The following is a 17,625-nucleotide window of genomic DNA, read 5'->3' on the forward strand; positions in this document are numbered from 1 at the left end:
CTAACTGATACACGCGCTTTCAAGATGGCGTCCTCCTTCTCGGGACTGTTAAAACCTTGGACACCAAGGTAATTTTAACCTTTTCAAAGACACAAACAACTAACAGGTGGCGTTAGTGGTCTGTTAAATTATATATTTGTGGGATATCGACGCATTTCTCCTGTAATTCAGAATACAAACACTAATGCAATTTACGTGTCTGCATTAGCATTAGCATTATGTGACATATCAGACACTGGGAGATAAAAAAATGAAGATAAATGTCAATAAATAGCTCCTGAAATATTAGCCGACATGAATCTATAGTAGCAGGCTGCAATAAACTGTTATGTGCATTTGTGTCGATCTTTTTTTAATCAGCTAATTGGCAATTTACTCAATTAAGTGTCTAAAATAAGAATATATTCCCATACCATAGGTTGGCAAAACACCTTAAACTATCATTTTCATCATCGACTGAGCTGTGTATGTTTATTTAATCGTTTCTATCATATTAAACGTTACTATACAGCAAAACTGTCTGTCATTTCAAAACCTAATGAGTAAATTCCAGATTATCTTGTTCAATTTATGATGTATCTTTTTATAAACAGTCTGTGGTTTCATCAAAAACAGATGGATTTGAATAACAAACTCTTATCAGTAAGGGAGTTTATCAATTAATCTCCAGAATATTTTCTCAGTCAATTAATTAACCATTCGACCTTGTTTGAATAGTAAAAATGTCCATCTAAATTTCGATCCCGCAATAGTACATTGAATTTACTATGATTATAAAAAAAAAAAGATGTTCATAACCAGTGGATCTTTGGCACTGAATGATCCGTGGTGAGTTGCTGCTGATTGATTGTCTGCAGATCAACTAACATCCTCACACACATAAACTGATTAATTTGTGAATCTCCTTTGTTAACAGGGTGTTCCTGGTGAGATGGAGCAGATACAACCCTTACTATCTAGAGCCAGAGGTCAGCAAGGAGGCCTACAGCAAACCAGAGGCAGAGCTGAGCGCTGAGGAGAAGGCGCAGCGGGACCTCAAAGCGCTCAGACCCATCAAAGCAGCGACCAGCGGAATCACCAGCTCCGTTTTCAGCGACCCCGAATTCAGGTAGAGCAGACACACATCCCAGCTCACCGCAGGAGGGATGTCTCGTGTTGTGCATCTCAGAGTTCATGTCAGGTGATCATTTTTTGCCTTTGCTTCTCAGTAAATTCGTCAACATGATGATGGAACATGGAAACAAGGTTTTGGCCAAAGAGATCTTGACACAGGTAAGAAAACAAGCACGGTCTCAAAGTGAAGCTCAAAGTTTTGCTGTTTCATAGAACACAAATTAGGTCTATTTCTCTTTCCGATTCCAGACTTTGGAGAGCATAAAGAGGAAGCAGGTGGAGAAATACCACAAAGCTCCAGAGGGGAAGAAGGAAGAGATCGAGTGTAACCCCTACAAAATTTTTCACCAGGCTCTGGAGAACTGTAAGCCCATCGTGGGCCTGGTCAGCATACAGAAAGGTGGAAAGTACTACCAGGTCAGTCATGAAGCACTCTTGTTGTTGATCTTGTGCCAACAAAACATAAACGTAAAGTCTAATTATATTCCGTTTGGTCTCCCAACTCCACCCAGGTGCCCATCCCTCTCACGGACAACCGACGCCGCTTCCTCACCATGAAATGGATGATCACAGAGTGCAGGGAGAACAAACACAGACGCACGCACATGTATGAAAAACTCTCCCAGGAACTGCTGGCAGCCTATATGAAGGAGGGCAACGTTATCAAGAAGAAGCATGAAATGCACAAGATGGCTGAAGCCAACAGAGCCTACGCTCACTACCGCTGGTGGTAGAGATAAACCCGCCAGGACTGAAGCGCTGTGGCGCGTTTCTACGGACTGACAGAGCGGACAGACATCGAGTTGGTCACGGATGGACGCAGTGACACATTTGTAAATAGCGAACACCGTGCAAAACTCTTCAGTGGAAGGACTACGCTGTAAAAAAGAAAGCTGTATGGCATCAGTGAAACAAAGGGTTAACATGGATCACTTTTTGTACTGAGAAATTGCATTGTGTTCAATAAGCAGTCGTTCAAATGTAATAAAAGACAAACACGAAACTGAATTAAGGAAAAACTTCCCATATTTATTAGAACAAATACATTTACATTAAATGTACAACCAACCATAAAAAATGGAATTGAGTAATGTAAAAATGTAACAGTGTAATAAAATATATAAACATATTGCAGTCAGAGCTGTGCCCTGTTATTAAGGGACTATTAGTGTCTACAGCATTCAAAGTTAGTTTATCCTAATTTAGCTCTTTAGGATCAGTTTATAATTTCTCAATATTTTTATATATGTTTGGGCTGAATGCGGTATTAACACATGCCCAGTATAAAAGATGTGTGGGAAAAAAATACACAAATCTTCAAACAATTGATGAGCTGGGCTAAATTGTTTTCATTTCCAAAACTGAAGTTGATTTGTCTGACTGCTGTGAAAGCCATTTTTATATGAAGCTTTACTCATTTAAGATTTTTCCCAAATAATTTATCCACATGATTTTTGTTTTATGCTAGTGTCTGTCTGATTCCAAGGCACAGCTTTGGTTCAAGACCTTAAAGCCATCGCTGAGTGTCAGCAAAGGTAACGACAGGCTCAGCAACAGTGTTGGTAGTGCTGGTGGAACCTGAATTCAAAAGGAAAAACACTTTTCTACTTTCTTTGTACCAATAACTGGCCTGTCTATTGATGAGGGGAGGAAAAACCTCCTCCTCCTCAACTACAAATTAAGAGCTTAGGCTTCGTTAAGTCCCCACAGTGGGTGATGCTGCTCGTGTTATATTGGCACCACTTGCTTAACAAATTAAACTAGCAAATCCAGAAATGATCTAAATATCTGACTGATTTATCTGTAGAAACACAGTTTAAATATGAACTGTTACTGAACTTTTGGTCTTTTATCTATAAATTGAACTGTAACACAAAATTAAAAGATAATCCCTGAATTAAGACACAATGCTTCATCTGACAAAACGGCGTCACATAACGAGATGTAACGAAACAGTAACACAGGAAACCTACGGGACAAATTAGGCAGAAAATCCCTCAGAACTGCAACCTTTTGTAAAATTTCAATTCAAAATACCAAACTGTCAGTAAAATATTGATTTTCAGTTCATTTAAAATGTTGGTCACAACAATAAAAAGTAAAGCAAACAGCTTGCATCTGACTGGAGTGTCAGTTCCAAGCCCTTTGGATTCTGTAAAAAATTAAAACTAAGTTGGACTTTGAAATGTTTTCTCAAAAACAGGAATGCCTGCAAGATAATAAAAAATAAATAAAAAATATCAGCTTCAGCTTCTTTAGCTGTAAAAGTTAAACAAAGTGTACCTGAATGTGGCTAAACCTCGTTAACTTCAACTCCTTGTGAACTATTGCACATTCCACATCCACGGCACCATGTCTCAGCAATATTATCAAACGCAGGGAACAACCCAGCAAAATCAAAGTCTATGTACAGTTTCCGAGCCGCCGTCTTCACAGAACCCTCCACTGATTTCCTGGAGGAATGTCGCTGTCCGTCGTGAGGAGAGGTATCCGAGGTGCTCGAAGGCAGCACCCTTGTCCTTGCAACGATGCTAGTCGGCAATTTCGCTGTAGTAGTACTTGTGGGCAGTGCTGCTGAGCATCCAGCTCCCGGCTCTGAACTCCAGGATCTCCAGCAGCAGCAGACGGGCCATGGAGGTGAGGCCCTCCTGGAGCAGAAAGCCGTCCCGCAGCAGGAAGAACAGCTCGTCCATCCGCTGGCTGTTCACCTTCTCCAGCTGCTCGCCGATGCGATGCAGCTGCAGCACCAGGCAGTCCACCTGCAGAGGGGCGGTGGAGGAGATGTCAGTCACTTGTGTAAAACAAAAGCACAAACGTATTCCATCTTGAAAGACAATTTTTTTTGGCATGCATATTTAAAAAGGTGAAAAACAAAAAAAAAAACTACATTTTTTTTTTCTCACCTCCTCGTCATTCATCAGGGCATCTGGTTGGGCCAGCCTCATCAGACAGTCAAACACAGGATGGACTAGAGCCACCATTGGCATGTTGTTCACCTACATGTCAAGACACACAGAGAGTCAGTCAACTTTAATCAGCTATGTTAAGTCCTTGACATATATAACTTAAAAACTTATAAACATATATAACTTCACACAAGTGAAGAAAGCTGTTTTGAAGAAGCTTTGATCCAGACTAATTCAACGGTGCCGCTCTGTATTGATGATGGTAACTGACCTTGAGGTAGTCGAAGATGTTACAGATGAACGTGACGTAGCACACCCACTCCTGCAGCGAGCGCTCCCTCGTCTCCTCGCGGTCCTTGAACTCTTGCTGGAGCCGATTGAGCAAGTTCCTCCTGAACACATTTCCGTTGTTCTGCTTGGCCTCGGCCTGCACGAGGTGACCAAGGGAGGTTAGATAGAAGGTGGAGGGAGGGACCAAAAGTCAGGAATCACAGTGGTGTAGTAGTGGTGACAGTAAGCTGTCTTAGAAGCCTCCTGTTGCTTGAGTGTGAACTACCAGTTAGGCCTTAATAAGGTAAGAGGATTAAAATTTTGGTTTAAGAGACTCAACGGGACGATTAAGTCCTGCTCTGGTTTCTTAAATCTCTCCGTCTCAATGTATTCATCAAACAAAGTAACTACAATTAAGTTGTGAACAAGCAGCTCATCCAACTGCCAACAGTATGGACCTGTACGATGGTGTAGCAGATGCGTCCGGCCTCTTTGCTGAACACCTGGTCCTTTAAAGACTGATCCATGATGATATTTGACACCTTCTCCAGGTTCACCGAACTTGGATCTGAAAGAAACAAAAACAAATTCACAAAAAAGCCGTTTGAGATGCTGCGATTACTCTAATTCACTACTGAGGAGTACAATAAAAGGGCTGACCTTTCAAGGCTGTTTTCAGCAGCATCTGTGTGTCCAGGTCAAACGACTGGATCCTGTAGTCATCAGTGGAGTTTTCCATTATCGATGGTCGCAACCGAACTACACTTGATAGCTGTGAGTCTGTGGAGATCAGACAACACTTTTCAAAACATTTTAGAGTGATCAGACATAACAGGTGTTTTCAAAAAGGAAAAGTAAGCTTTTTCAACCCTCTGCTTCAAGCCTGGGGCACAAAATACATCACAGACAGACACCAGAGAACAATTTGTGTGACAACAATAACCAAAGAATCCTGTGCTGTCATCAAACTGGCTGCAGCCCACAGCTCATTCACTGAGGGATAGGAGGGATTACATGATGGGCTAAATCAGGCCAACCAAGAGGTCACCCGATACCCCAAATCAACAGATTTAACACACAACACAAGAACTAAGTACCCTTTTATATGATGAGGTGTTAATACCAATATATGACATAACTCGTGATTGGTAATTATACGGCTACATGTAGGGTTAACGTTGTTTTTGTTTGTAGCTGAGTTAATGACAGCAAATGTAGCGTTGACAGTTTTCCCCTCTTGTGGTCAACACTTACTGTTAGCTAAAGCTAACTAATGCTGAATGAGGTGGCTAACGTTAGCATTAGCGTTAAGACGAGTTAGCGTCAAGTTTTACACCGAAGCTACATTTACGTGCTAAAAGAAGACAAAGTAGCTACATACGGAGCTGGTAGAAAAACACAGACTCAAACCAGTTACTTACATTTCGAAATTAATGGGAGAAATTTTACCTAATTTTCAAGCCAATTCTTTCCATCTAAGCCGGTGACACCTCTTAACGCTACGTAAATACGAGCAGCCTTTCAAAGATGACGTATCACAGCGAGATGATTCCCTGCCTCTCTTCACCTCCCAAACAACACTGTAATAATAACAACCACCAAACAAAACGTGACCCACTCAGGGAACTGTTTTACCTGACTGAGTCTGCAGGGTAGGACATTGCCTGTGATGTATTTTACTTTTACTTTGGTTTACAGATAAAAGTTAAAAACCACAAACTTTGGTTCAGTTTTGATGTGTTTGCGTTCGCCAAAAGGATGGATAATTTATTTAGTATTAATCAGATTTCTCCAGTACTATACAGCGGTGGTGTATTCAGATCCTTTATAAATAGCAATAAAAGCGGACAATGGGTACAATGATAACCGTACTGAAAAGTAGTAGGTGCAGGTGTTAATTTTTGTTATTTCCGGCTTGTTGAAGTTAGGCAGTGATTCATCTTGTCGCGACATTTCTACTTTGAAAGGTGGAGTGCGCGCTGTCCAACCCGGAAGTAGTATTAACGGGTGTTGTCGTGCAAAAGAAACCTAAACTCGTCCTGTTGTTGTAGGATTATACGCGCCTGGATTCAGTACTGTAGCCGAAGTTGTGTTTATGAAGGACTTATTGAAAGGCAAGTGTCTTCCTGGGTCGTCGGCCCTGTGTTTCGGTGCAAAGTAAACAGCCGCTCTGTTGTTGTTAGCTTAGCTTAGCTCGTCCCAAGGACCCACTGCATGTCCTCTGCATGCTGTTACTGCTACTGTATCTGGTCCTCAGAGCATTTCATAGCTGTTGAAAGCATCCGTGTCATACTGTAGACAGGACAGTTTAATTTTGAATAGATACTGATGCTCTGCTCTGACAATGTTTTAGTGTTTCTTGCACTTTCTAAAATGTCCACCAAGGAGAAAGAAAACAAATGTTTGAATCATTTTGATGATCAGATATTCATAACTTCATGTTTGCTGCAGAATACAGAAGATTTTGATATGTAATAATTTAATATATATTTGATGCATTTAAGATTAGCTCCACTATAACTTTGATTATAGTCCAATAACATAATGAATAATATAACACTGTGGAAGTGTCCACCCTGCATTAAAGTAGTTTTTGTTGTTGATACTGGTATGTCTGCTTTTATCGAAGTAAATGATCTGAATAGACCGCTGCTGTATAGTACTAGAGAAATCAGATGGAATACTAAATAAATAATAAATTTTATTGGCAAACGTAAACACATCAAAACTGAACCAAAGTTTCTGATTTTTATTATCTGTACACCAGAATATTTCTAGGTTTATTTAGCCATTTCATGGGAATATCATAGATGATCATAGTATACATTAAGATACTCACTTTCCACTTAGATCTAAGAAATACTCCATAGTCATACTTACGTTTAATATGCATTTGAGTCCGTATTTTTTTATTTAAACAAGAATAAAAGCATATTTCTAATCGAGCTAACATTACAAGTCACAAATGATTCCTAATTTCTGTCTTGTAGAATCAGGAATCTGAGGCTGTGGAGACATGGTGGGCTATGACCCCGGGGCTCAGGGTGCAGCTCTCTCCCCGGAGGAGGCAGCCCTGGCTGGGTCAGCTGCTGGGATGGTCACCCGCGCCCTCATCAGCCCCTTTGATGTGCTTAAAATCAGATTTCAGGTAATTATCTGCCTGTGTGCTTCCTGAGTGCAGTGGTCAGGACTCACTGCTGCAACTCAAGCTCAGTGAGGATTCATGCTGATTTAGGAGATGTTTGAATCAGAGCAAAAAACAGAGCATCGGCTCAGCGTCACTGAACTGCCTTAGAGAACTGTGTGAGGCAGACATTGAATATGCCGTTAATGTTGTTTGCTTCCGGTATGTTTATCAGTATTTGTGTTCCCCACAGCTGCAGATTGAGCGTGTGTCTTCACAGAGGCGGGAGGGGAAGTACTGGGGAATATATCAGGCATCCCGCTGCATTCATTCAGAGGAGGGACTCTCTGCTTTCTGGAAAGGCCACATCCCTGCACAGCTCCTCTCCATCTGCTTCGGGGCTGTCCAGGTAGAGCACACACAAACCTCTCAAAACTATGGTGACCTGTATCTACAAGAGTTATTTAATTGTGTGTGTGCGCTTTGCAGTTTGCCAGTTTTGAGTTTATGACTGAGGTGGTGCACAAGATGACGTCCTATGACAGCCAGACAGCAGGAGTTCACTTTGTGTGTGGTGGTATGGCTGCCTGCTCTGCCACAGTGGTCTGCCAGCCTCTGGACACACTGCGGACACGCTTTGCAGCTCAGGGAGAACCCAAGGTAGGACTTGTGCTTCTGATGTATAAAGTTCTTGATAGTAATAGCGATTTTATTTGGAAACGCCCCCGTCAGCCTCTGTTCAGAACAAAATCCAATGCAGTGGGGAGAAATCAGCGACTACTGACCACAGTGAAAATGTTGGTGGGAATAGATCCCCTGTATCTAATCGAAGGGTTGGTCTTCTCCTGTATACCTGGGCTGCACCTTTTTTCTGAGTTATCTACCCCTCCCAACTCAGGAGGTCAGTGGAAATCAAAATAATGAAACTCATATTGCGCTAAAATCAGTGAAGTTATAATTGTTATTTGGTCATACACTTATAGATGTTCTGAAAATGCTAATTTTGTAACTAATTTAATGTCTGTAAATCACATTGTTGGCCACAGCTCTACTCACTTGTATTAGACATATTGACACACAGACAACCATGGAACCCTTTAGCACTCCCAGTTGTTTCGAAAGAAACATGCCAGAAGTAACTAAGCAGCCAAATAAAAAATGTCTTCAGAGGCCTAACTGGTTCAAACAGGCTTCTTTTTGCAATGATCAATTTTTGTCATAAACTTAAATATGAGGGTTTACTCTGATGCTAAATACTGATGCTGTGCAAGTCTTGAAATGTCTTTAAAAAGCTCAGAATTCAGTAAAAAAAAAATTTTAAGTCTCACAAACAAACATCTTAAAGTTCTACCAGTATTTAACTTCTTCTGTCTTCTCAGGTGTACAGGAACCTGCGACATGCCGTGTCTACTATGTGCCGCTCAGAGGGAGCACTGACATTTTACCGCGGCCTGTTTCCAACACTGATGGCAGTGTTTCCTTACGCTGGGCTGCAGTTCTTCTTCTACAATGTCTTTAAAAAGCTGTTGGCTCCACCACCCAAAGCTGGAAAGTCAGGAGGTCAGTGGAGGTCAAACTCGCCGTCCGGCCCTCTGCATTTATTTCACCACATAACGAACGCATGTGAAGTATTTTTTTATTTTTTTACATCCCTCATCAAGGAAGCCTGACAAGCCTGGTCTGTGGCAGCGGAGCTGGAATCATCAGTAAAACGATCACATACCCCTTTGATCTCTTCAAGAAGAGGCTGCAGGTGGGGGGCTTTGAGGCAGCCAGAGCTCACTTTGGACAGGTAAGCTCTTCTACACCATGTTTCACGCTTCTGGACTACATATTTTGGATCTCACGTAATATCTGGTGTTTCTCGCATGCAGGTGAGGACTTACAGAGGCCTGGTGGACTGCATGGTTCAGATCGCCAAAGAGGAGGGCGTCCGAGGCTTCTTCAAAGGCCTCTCGCCCAGCCTCGTCAAGGCTGCACTGTCAACAGGCTTCACTTTCTTTTGGTATGAATTTTTCCTCAATGCTATGCGCAACCTCAAAGAGAGAGACGGAACAAACGGCCTCGCCAAAGACGTAGGGGAAAGATAATGAAGGGAAAAAAGTAACAATGACAAGACCACGCACATTGGAAACAGACTCATGCCTTTGCACTTCACAAATGTATCAAGTGGGTAGATTGTCGGTGGTGGTTTGTATTGTGTTTACATATAAGGATGGAAAATATAACCTCATTTTATTTATTCCTGTGCAGTCATTACACCTTGTAATGTTTTAGTCTGGGTTTCTAAGGTTGGTGGACATTTGCTTGTAAAAGATAAACGTTATGAACGTGTTCAAACTGAACTTTGCACATTTTGAATTCTGACTGTTAGAGTCATAATTAGCCGTTGTTGACGTTGAAGATGAGCACTCAATAGTGTAATATTTATTATGTTCTGTGCTTTGGTGGGTGAGTCAGCATCCTGTTGACTGCAGGCCAACAACGCGGCTAATTGGGAGTTCATTATTTTTAAAATAAAAGTTTTCATAAAGACATGAGTTCTGCGTGTTTTGTGAATCACCATCAGCAGCCCCTGGATTAATGCTGCTATGTGTGAGTCCTGGTGTGTTTTTAAAAGCACTAGTCTGTGCAAGTGTTTTGGCAGCCAGCACATTATTTACTTTTCAGCAGTATCTGAAGGAGAAGGTGTCCGCCAGAGATGTGGATTTGAGTCACTCGACTTTGACTTCAGGCGGGTATCTGTTTTAAAAATGGTCTTTTCATAAAAAAGCAGCAGCAGCATACTGTAGCATAGCTGTACTGTAGACATGCCACAGTTGCATAGAACGGCTCACTTTAAGAGTTTGAGCTGACTGATTTATTTTAGTGCAAAAAAAACAGCTACTTTAAATGACTACTGTATTTGTAGGGATAGTGTCTCTATTCTGAAAAATTGTTTGTGGAGCTTTTATACTGGGGTCTTTCTGTGTGGAGTTTGCATGTTCTCCCCATGCTAGCGTGGGTTCTCTCCGGGTACTCCGGCTTCCTCCCACAATCCAAAGACATGCACATTAGGTTAATTGGTAACTCTAAATTGCCCGTAGGTGTGAGTGTGAGAGTGAAAGGTTGTCTGTCTGTCTGTATGTGGCCCTGCGATTGGCTGGTGACCAGTCCAGGGTGTACCCCGCCTCTCGCCCGAAGTCAGCTGGGATAGGCTCCAGCTCCCCCCGCGACCCTGACGGATAAGCGGTATAGAAAATGGATGGATGGATGGATGGATGGGTTTTATACTCTTTAGCAAACACAACTTCAGGCTCCAACGTGTGTAGATAAAAGTGTAAGAGAGTGCAAATTGTAAACTATTTTAAATTTGGTGTTATGACAAAATGAAAACAAATCAAGTTCAGAGAAATAGAAGTTAGTATTACACTAATTTGATTATTGCATTTATTCAAGTTTAATAGTGTAAAATACATCTGATCTGCATTTTATTAAATCTGGCTTCTGAACTACTTTTAGGTTATGAATTTAATTGCTTTCAGTGGTTTGAATGTTGAATTCCATTAAAATGTTATTAACAAAGACTCCACTCAATTATGGACACAACCGGATTTAATTTAATTTACTGCATACAAAACCCATTAACAGTATGACTAGAAGGTGAATACAGTTGAAACAAATAAAGCAGCAAAACTACATGCAAACCACGTGACCACTCTGTAAAAATACAGCATCAAGTACGAGGCCGAGATAACAAAGAAAACAATAAAGAACATTTAATTCACAGATATTTAGAAGCAGTCACTGCAGTCGAAGTCATGCAGTCACAGAAGTCATTTACAGACGTTGCAGCTGACTGAACTCACTATAATATAACATTTAAAGAAGGTGAAGAGTCCCGTTCTTTGATACGCAACAGCAATTTCATAGCAGCATCATCACTGGATATGATATTCTTTTTGAAGTACTGACATAAATAATGTTCATACAGTATATACAAGAATACACGATCACCTTATACCTGACTGAGAAAAACAATACTCTACTAATACAGTGGCCAACAAGAATCTCCCAACCACATAAATAGATATGGCACACCACAAGCGCCAGTTAACAAAGGCAGAGGCTCCGATGCTTAAAGGTAAAGCGGAAATAAAAGCAAATTCTGTTCATGTACGGTTCATGTGCAGTGAATCTCATGTAGATATCTGTCAACACACCCTGAGCTTGGATGAAAGCGAGTGATTCTCTGTGGGATGAAACGTTTTCAGGAATGTACGCTACACTCAATCTGACTAATTGGGCTCCATACTATCTGGTGCATGGTGCTGGCTGTCGACTCTCAATGGGATGCACTGTACCTTTACACCTCGCTGGGCATCTTGCTATGGAGGTCAGGCTGCCTGTCTGTACCTGTAAAGGCAGCCTGAGAGCTGCTGGCTTTGCTGTAACACTAGCAAGTCTGCTGAGGGGGCTGGGATCACCAGGACAGTGAAAAGTCTCCTTCACTTCAGCCGGCTGAGGGGGCATTGTGGGAAGTGCTGTGCAGGCATCCTGCGCTGATCCACAGGTCGAGGGCGTCCACCAGTGGCACAGCCCCGCTCTCATTCTGGCTGTGGACTGGAGTTCCAGGAGAAGAAGCTGGGCAGTTTGAAGATTGAATCCCTCCGGCCCGGATCCGGCAGGGTCAAGGTCTCCGGAGCTGATTTCTTCCTTGGACGCTCCTTTGGCACAGACAGGAACTCGGGGGCTTCTGTGGAGAGGGGAGTGGATGGGGCGCTGTTGGGGCCACTGCGGGTGCTGGATGGCAGGGGGGTCTCTGAGATGGAGATGACAGGGGGGAAGGTGCCGATCTTCAGGTTGGTGGCTTCTTGTGTGGCACGTTCGTATTCCCTGACTTCCTCCATGGTCATGTCTGTGGGGATTGAGGCATGTTTCAGACATTTATCTAGAGTGGCTTTCTGGGTAACAACATTGCTGTGGTGGTTGCCTTCAAAGTACCAGACACGCTCACAGTCTCTGATTTTACATTGATTATTCTGCATGGCATCAAACAGCTATGAGCGCAAAGATCAGAGATGGTTCCTGCTGTGTGGTTCAAAATCAATAACCATCACATGGCAGAATGTCTTTTTTGTACGTGTGCTTGTGATTAAGCATGTTTACATGTGTGTATCAACATTCATGAAAGGTTTCCTGTAGCACAGTGGTTAAAAAAGCAAAATGAAATACTAATGGCTGAACAATCTATTAAAATGGACACGTGTAAGGTGCTGATTCTTCTTCCTTGTTAGATTTGACCTCGTCCTTGCAGGATATAATGCTAAAACAGCACAATAGGTTGGAGATAGTTTCTCTGTACACACGATGGGGTTTTCATCTTTCTAGATGTTTCAAGCCAAGTTACTAGTACAGTGCACACTATGTGTGGAAATGAAAAACATGAGTAACTGATTGTGATTCTGATAATCACAAGGCAAAAAGCCACATATTCTGTATTTTGTAAACCATTCTGTTGCTTATTTGGGAGATAATAAATCAAATTTGAATGGTAGTGCTTTTCTGTGTAGTGAAAGATGCTTTACAACATAAAAAGACCCTTTAAAGACATATTGTATTTAGCTGGATCAGTTTTAAAGTACTTTCTATGAGGGATAATTTGATGCAGATTGGGCTTGTAAGTAAAGTAAACTTTATTCCATTTGTGGGTATACTAATTTTAAGCAATTTTACACTTCTTCCTTTACATCCATCTGTGTGTATGGACTTTGCCACATTATCAAACTGCAATGTTGAGATGAGTCATCACACACGCACAAAACGAACCCTTGTTTCATTAGCACTGCTACTGCCGTCTCTAAAAACTTACCAATCCACTCGTCCACCCAAGCAAAGGCCTGCCTGTGTCCTAAAAGCAGGACATCTCGAATCACCTGAGCAGAATTTGAAAAAAAGAGAAGACGAAGCGAAGGAGGCAAGGTGCCAGAGGATGAAAGGAGGGACAGAAGCAGGGAGGAAGTTCAAGGAGAGAAGACGTGAATCAGAATGAGTTTACTCCGAGGGCTGTAGAGAGTTTAAAACGTTTTAAGTACTAAATATTGTCGTTCACCCCTGGAGGAATGTGATTAATATGAGTCACTCCCGGTGTTACCGTATGAGTAATGGCCCTGTCTGCGTGTGTGAGAGTGTGTGTGTGTGTGTGTGTGTGTGTGTGTGTGTGATTGTGTGCCTCGGGCAAGGAGAGGACAGGGACAGTTCACCCCAGGGACAGATGCTGTAGAGGGCTCGGCGAAATGGATTTAGGAAACTGGAGATATGAAGTTTTAACAGAGCAGCCAAGGTAAAGAGAGGTGGTGCAAGGCAATCTGTAGGATGTGAACAGGGTAGATATTGTAGAAGGCGATAATGGAACATCTGATTTGGTTCACGGCCAACTGTTTGTGTGTCACATGTTTTTCGAGCAGAAAATGAAACGCCCCTGGCACTGACACCAATCTACACTGGGTCGAAAAGTTTGACTGAGCAAGGAAAGGGTATTTCTGAGAAGGTATCTACAATTTTTCCCCACCCAAAAAAACATTTTTTACCTTATGTACGAACTGCTCCACACGTGTTTGCAGGCCCCAGACTTCAAATTTGACTGTGACCAGTTTATAGGAGCACATAATGGGGTCTTGGTTGTTGATCCATCCTTCCTGCAGGAGGCCTCGGTTAGTCTTCTTCGACTTAAAGTACACGAGGTCCTACAATGTCATGAGACACCAGTTCAGAACAATAATAACATTTTTCCTCAGTAACAAAGATAAAATCTTCCATCATGTATTTTTCTTAAGATTGCATGAGCAGGTCTGCAAAAAAGCACTAAAAATCCTCTTGTTAACTGTTTTTTGACCAGTATTTAATTACAATCAATCTAATTAAAATATGACTCTGTCACACACACACACACACACACATCCCCCTCAATGCCTATAGAACAGGATCACCTATGCTCATTACAAGCCTCATGCAGGGCACAGCCAGGCTGCACAGCAGGAGTCCCTAATGGCAAACTTGAATCACTGTTCCCTATAGACTAATTATGCTGTGGCGCTCATTCGTCTCAGGGTCATGTGTGTGACAGTGGGTGTGTGCAGGGAAAGCAGTGGCAGCGGAGGTGGAGTTGCAGTGCAAAGAGGAGATAAAAAGATGAGAAGATGGAAAATGCTAATGAGAGCTTGTCCTTTTTGAAAATACTTAAAATACCACCTCAACTAATATTTTATCTTAATATATTCAAGATTTGCTGAACCCCTTTCTCTAAATAAACATGTCGGTCTTAAAACTGATAAATCACACACCCCAGCATTACTGACCACAAAAAACATGAAATGCAACTGTAGGTGTTATCAGAATGTAACGCGTGTCAGTGTCATCACTACTGCCTGTTGCTGATTTTAAAGGAATAAAGGATTAAATAAACAAGATACAACATGTTCATTAGTGAGCTTTTGAAGGTGCTAGAGGCGGATTTTATTTCCTTTGGGCAGAGCGAGGGTAGCTGTTTCTACTTGTTACCAGTGTCTGTGCTAAAGTAAGCTACGCTAAACGCCTGCTGGCAGTAGCTTCATACTTAGTGTGCAGACATGAGAGATGTATTGATGTATTGTATAGCACTGTGAGCTTTGTGTATGAAAGGTGCTAAATAAATACACATTATTACTATTATTATTTGGCTATTTCTTATATAATTGAGCCAGGAAATTGTATGAATCAAGTATGTTGGCAACCATTGTCTTTTGTGTAAGCTGTGGTGATGTTAGTATCCAGAACAAATAAACACAGAAATGCATTGATGCATTGTCAGGTGTGACGACCCATCCATCTTTAAAATCTAATGATATTTACATCAGCCATGTGACATCCACTTTTAGCTGTGGACGGCATCTCTGTGCTATTCTTAGCTCTGGCTGGATAAAAGCAGAAGACCATAAAGCCTGGTGGGAGGTGTGTTCATGTGTGTGTGTGTGTGTGAGTGTCAATAATAAAACACTATTGCACTGACATCATGACCCCTCTTGATTATTAATAGCTCAGCTTTTTGTCACTCTCACACCCAGATAGACACACACACACACACACACACACACACACATACGCATACAAATGTCAAATCATTACAGCTAATGCCCATCACCTCCCCCACATATAAACATGCATTTCCATCACTCTGAGGAGGCAGATGGCCAGCTGGTGGTCAAAAATGAGCTGGCGCTGTTTATCTACTCACACTACATCCCTTCTCTTTATTTCTCATTCTTCTGCTCATCTCCATACTCCCTCCTTATCCTCTTCTTTTCGTCCTCCTTTCCACCTCCCTCATCATGTGTGCATGTGCACGTATGCATCCACTCTGCTTCTCTACACACATACAAACATAAACTGAGATCAGCGACTTGACTCCCCTCACCTCTGACTCCTTGTAGTGCCGCTCGGGGATCTCATCATACACGATGTCCACGAAACACACCTCTGTATCTTCGTCTTTGGGCTCGCTGCCAAAGATCTGAGGAAGAGGGAACAGTTAAATGTGTAGGGAGGACAGCTAAATCAATAATGTCCTTTAGCGTTTGACAAATGCTGTGGGATGATGTGCTGTGATTTCCCCTGTCACTTGGTATGGCAGTGATGGGGCAGCTTCCCACACACTGGAAGTGTTAAACAGCTTTTTTACTGAAAGAAAACAAAAGCAGAGGTTTGGAGAGGTGAGGGGGTTTGACAATAAGACAATTACCTGTTCGTATTGAAAGTGCAAAGCACAGCTGATATGACAAGCACCTTCCTTCTTCCAGCCTTGATGCTCAAACAACAAACTTACTGACTGTGAGAATGAATGTGACTCAGACAGTCAGTGACACACTGTGTGGACACTGATTTCTTCCTGTGTCTGACTCACACAGGAACTATAAAACAATGTCGGCTTGCTATCCGCTCCTTTCAGAGAGCTGATCACGTCTCCTACATACTTTAAACTCTTACACAGGTGTAGAGGAAGGGAGACAGGCCGGTGGGAGGGATGATTTTTTTTGAATGAGATGAGGGAGAAGAATAGAGGAAGAGAGAAGAAAGAGCGTACCAATGGTGGGGGAGTGTGAAGGTAAGGACCATAAGGAGCAAACACTTCTATTTTATTCTTGTGAACTCACATCTAAATCACCCACATTTGTTACGATCTTTTTCAAATGTGAAATCACGACCGTCTTTAAAACCATCACAAGGGGTTTGCAAGTCCTGTGAGCCACCACTAAGTGGAGCTGCAGCCTTTTGTTTTCAGCTGCAGTATAGATCGAGGCCGTATTGCATAAGCTTCAGATTTTCCCCTACTGCCACCAAAGTGGTACAGAAGGAGAGGTGGAAAGGAAGCTTCCAACAGTGATGAAAGACTCAACAAAACCTAGAGTAGCTTATTATGTTGCTTTAGGAGAAGATCGACATTTACTTTCTCTCAAATGATACTCTTCTTCAAATCTTTTTTACTATTATTATTGCTTATTATCAATTTGCACTTGTGCTGTACCAAAGCGCAACAAGGTTTCAGATCTTTCAAGCCAATAAAATTTATAACATTGATTTGAACGGAATAAAGGGCTCTGTGAAGTCTGAGGCTTTTAACTGATGATGGCGGCATAGCTAGAGAACCAGGGCATGTGTTTATAATTTATGTTTTTGCTATTGATGATTTGGCTGAACCACAGCTTGATGCCACAACTTTTCACAAAGATCATTTTACTCACAGGAAGGTTTTAATGAAAATACATCAGACAGTATTGTAAGAAATAAGCTGCGTGTGAGTGTAAAAGAGATATTTTTCCACTTGTGTCCGTGAAGGCAAATGCATGTGGGCAAAAGTAAAAATGTCACTGAAAGACTTGATCCCACGGTGTGTAAGTCCTCCTCAAAACATTCACTGAGAAAAGACTGAAATACGAGCAAAATCTCACAGTCCAGTGATGGCACAATGATGCAATAACCCTCTGACAATTCACCAGCTCTGATTTGGAGGCTTCGAAGCGAGAAGATCGGTGAGAATATGGGAAGAATCCAACAGGGAAATACTTTTTTTTTTTTTTTAAAGTCATGCTAAGATCCCCTCTTTCTTTGTCAGATCTACCCATTGAACATGCTCCCCCCCACATGACAGTACTCACATTATCATTGCTCCCTTTGTTGTCCTCGTACTTGGTCTCTATG

General features: G+C 41.9%; 4 protein-coding genes across 7 annotated transcripts in view; 2 read left to right on the forward strand and 2 right to left on the reverse strand.

Moving 5' to 3' along the window:
* Nucleotides 1-8: 8 nt before the first annotated feature.
* mrps7 (mitochondrial ribosomal protein S7) lies at nucleotides 9-2,121 on the forward strand. Its single transcript, XM_070847228.1, has 5 exons — nucleotides 9-68; nucleotides 917-1,108; nucleotides 1,209-1,272; nucleotides 1,363-1,530; nucleotides 1,626-2,121. Exons 1-5 carry the CDS (start codon nucleotides 25-27, stop codon nucleotides 1,845-1,847), a joined length of 690 nt encoding a protein of 229 aa, XP_070703329.1. The 5' UTR covers nucleotides 9-24; the 3' UTR covers nucleotides 1,848-2,121.
* Nucleotides 2,118-5,792, reverse strand: mif4gdb (MIF4G domain containing b). 2 transcript variants are annotated; one of them, XM_070847229.1, is made up of 6 exons: nucleotides 5,711-5,792; nucleotides 4,950-5,069; nucleotides 4,748-4,857; nucleotides 4,291-4,446; nucleotides 4,017-4,109; nucleotides 2,118-3,872 (listed from the first exon to the last, which is right to left on the reverse strand). In XM_070847229.1, exons 2-6 carry the CDS (start codon nucleotides 5,026-5,028, stop codon nucleotides 3,645-3,647), a joined length of 666 nt encoding a protein of 221 aa, XP_070703330.1. In that variant the 5' UTR covers nucleotides 5,029-5,069; nucleotides 5,711-5,792; the 3' UTR covers nucleotides 2,118-3,644. The 2 variants fall into 2 exon arrangements, with proteins under 2 accessions (XP_070703330.1, XP_070703331.1); XM_070847230.1 differs by having other exon boundaries at nucleotides 5,739-5,791.
* On the forward strand, nucleotides 4,516-9,946 carry slc25a19 (solute carrier family 25 member 19). 3 transcript variants are annotated; one of them, XM_070847224.1, is made up of 7 exons: nucleotides 4,516-4,593; nucleotides 7,286-7,437; nucleotides 7,667-7,822; nucleotides 7,903-8,073; nucleotides 8,793-8,973; nucleotides 9,075-9,205; nucleotides 9,288-9,946. In XM_070847224.1, exons 2-7 carry the CDS (start codon nucleotides 7,306-7,308, stop codon nucleotides 9,501-9,503), a joined length of 987 nt encoding a protein of 328 aa, XP_070703325.1. In that variant the 5' UTR covers nucleotides 4,516-4,593; nucleotides 7,286-7,305; the 3' UTR covers nucleotides 9,504-9,946. The 3 variants fall into 3 exon arrangements, with proteins under 3 accessions (XP_070703325.1, XP_070703324.1, XP_070703326.1); XM_070847223.1 differs by lacking the exon at nucleotides 4,516-4,593 and adding an exon at nucleotides 6,293-6,403 and having other exon boundaries at nucleotides 7,280-7,437; XM_070847225.1 differs by lacking the exon at nucleotides 4,516-4,593 and adding an exon at nucleotides 6,293-6,403 and having other exon boundaries at nucleotides 7,280-7,437; nucleotides 9,075-9,166.
* A 2,053-nt stretch (nucleotides 9,947-11,999) lies between these two features.
* pitpnc1a (phosphatidylinositol transfer protein cytoplasmic 1a) overlaps nucleotides 12,000-17,625 on the reverse strand; it is a 40,810-nt gene continuing 35,184 nt past the window's right edge. The window contains exons 5-9 of the mRNA XM_070847227.1: nucleotides 17,583-17,625; nucleotides 15,845-15,940; nucleotides 13,983-14,138; nucleotides 13,265-13,328; nucleotides 12,000-12,310 (exon numbers count right to left, since the gene is read on the reverse strand). The exon at nucleotides 17,583-17,625 is cut by the window's right edge and continues 29 nt beyond it. Of these exons, the coding sequence (XP_070703328.1) occupies nucleotides 12,000-12,310; nucleotides 13,265-13,328; nucleotides 13,983-14,138; nucleotides 15,845-15,940; nucleotides 17,583-17,625 (670 nt within the window). The remainder of the gene's footprint in view (nucleotides 12,311-13,264; nucleotides 13,329-13,982; nucleotides 14,139-15,844; nucleotides 15,941-17,582) is intronic.

This window comes from Pempheris klunzingeri, chromosome 17 (genome assembly GCF_042242105.1).
Source record: "Pempheris klunzingeri isolate RE-2024b chromosome 17, fPemKlu1.hap1, whole genome shotgun sequence".
Lineage (NCBI taxonomy): Eukaryota > Metazoa > Chordata > Actinopteri > Acropomatiformes > Pempheridae > Pempheris > Pempheris klunzingeri.

Coding starts and splice junctions, on each gene's coding strand:
- mrps7 (XM_070847228.1), top strand. CDS start 25: ATGGCGTCCTCCTTCTCGGGACTGTTAAAACCTTGGACACCAAG. Junction 69..916: donor TTAAAACCTTGGACACCAAG/GTAATTTTAACC, acceptor CTTTGTTAACAG/GGTGTTCCTGGTGAGATGGA. Junction 1,109..1,208: donor TTCAGCGACCCCGAATTCAG/GTAGAGCAGACA, acceptor TTTGCTTCTCAG/TAAATTCGTCAACATGATGA.
- mif4gdb (XM_070847229.1), bottom strand. CDS start 5,028: ATGGAAAACTCCACTGATGACTACAGGATCCAGTCGTTTGACCTGGAC. Junction 4,858..4,949: donor GCTGAAAACAGCCTTGAAAG/GTCAGCCCTTTT, acceptor TGTTTCTTTCAG/ATCCAAGTTCGGTGAACCTG. Junction 4,447..4,747: donor TCTGCTACACCATCGTACAG/GTCCATACTGTT, acceptor CACCTCGTGCAG/GCCGAGGCCAAGCAGAACAA.
- slc25a19 (XM_070847224.1), top strand. CDS start 7,306: ATGGTGGGCTATGACCCCGGGGCTCAGGGTGCAGCTCTCTCCCCGGAG. Junction 7,823..7,902: donor TCTGCTTCGGGGCTGTCCAG/GTAGAGCACACA, acceptor TGCGCTTTGCAG/TTTGCCAGTTTTGAGTTTAT. Junction 8,974..9,074: donor CAAAGCTGGAAAGTCAGGAG/GTCAGTGGAGGT, acceptor TCCCTCATCAAG/GAAGCCTGACAAGCCTGGTC.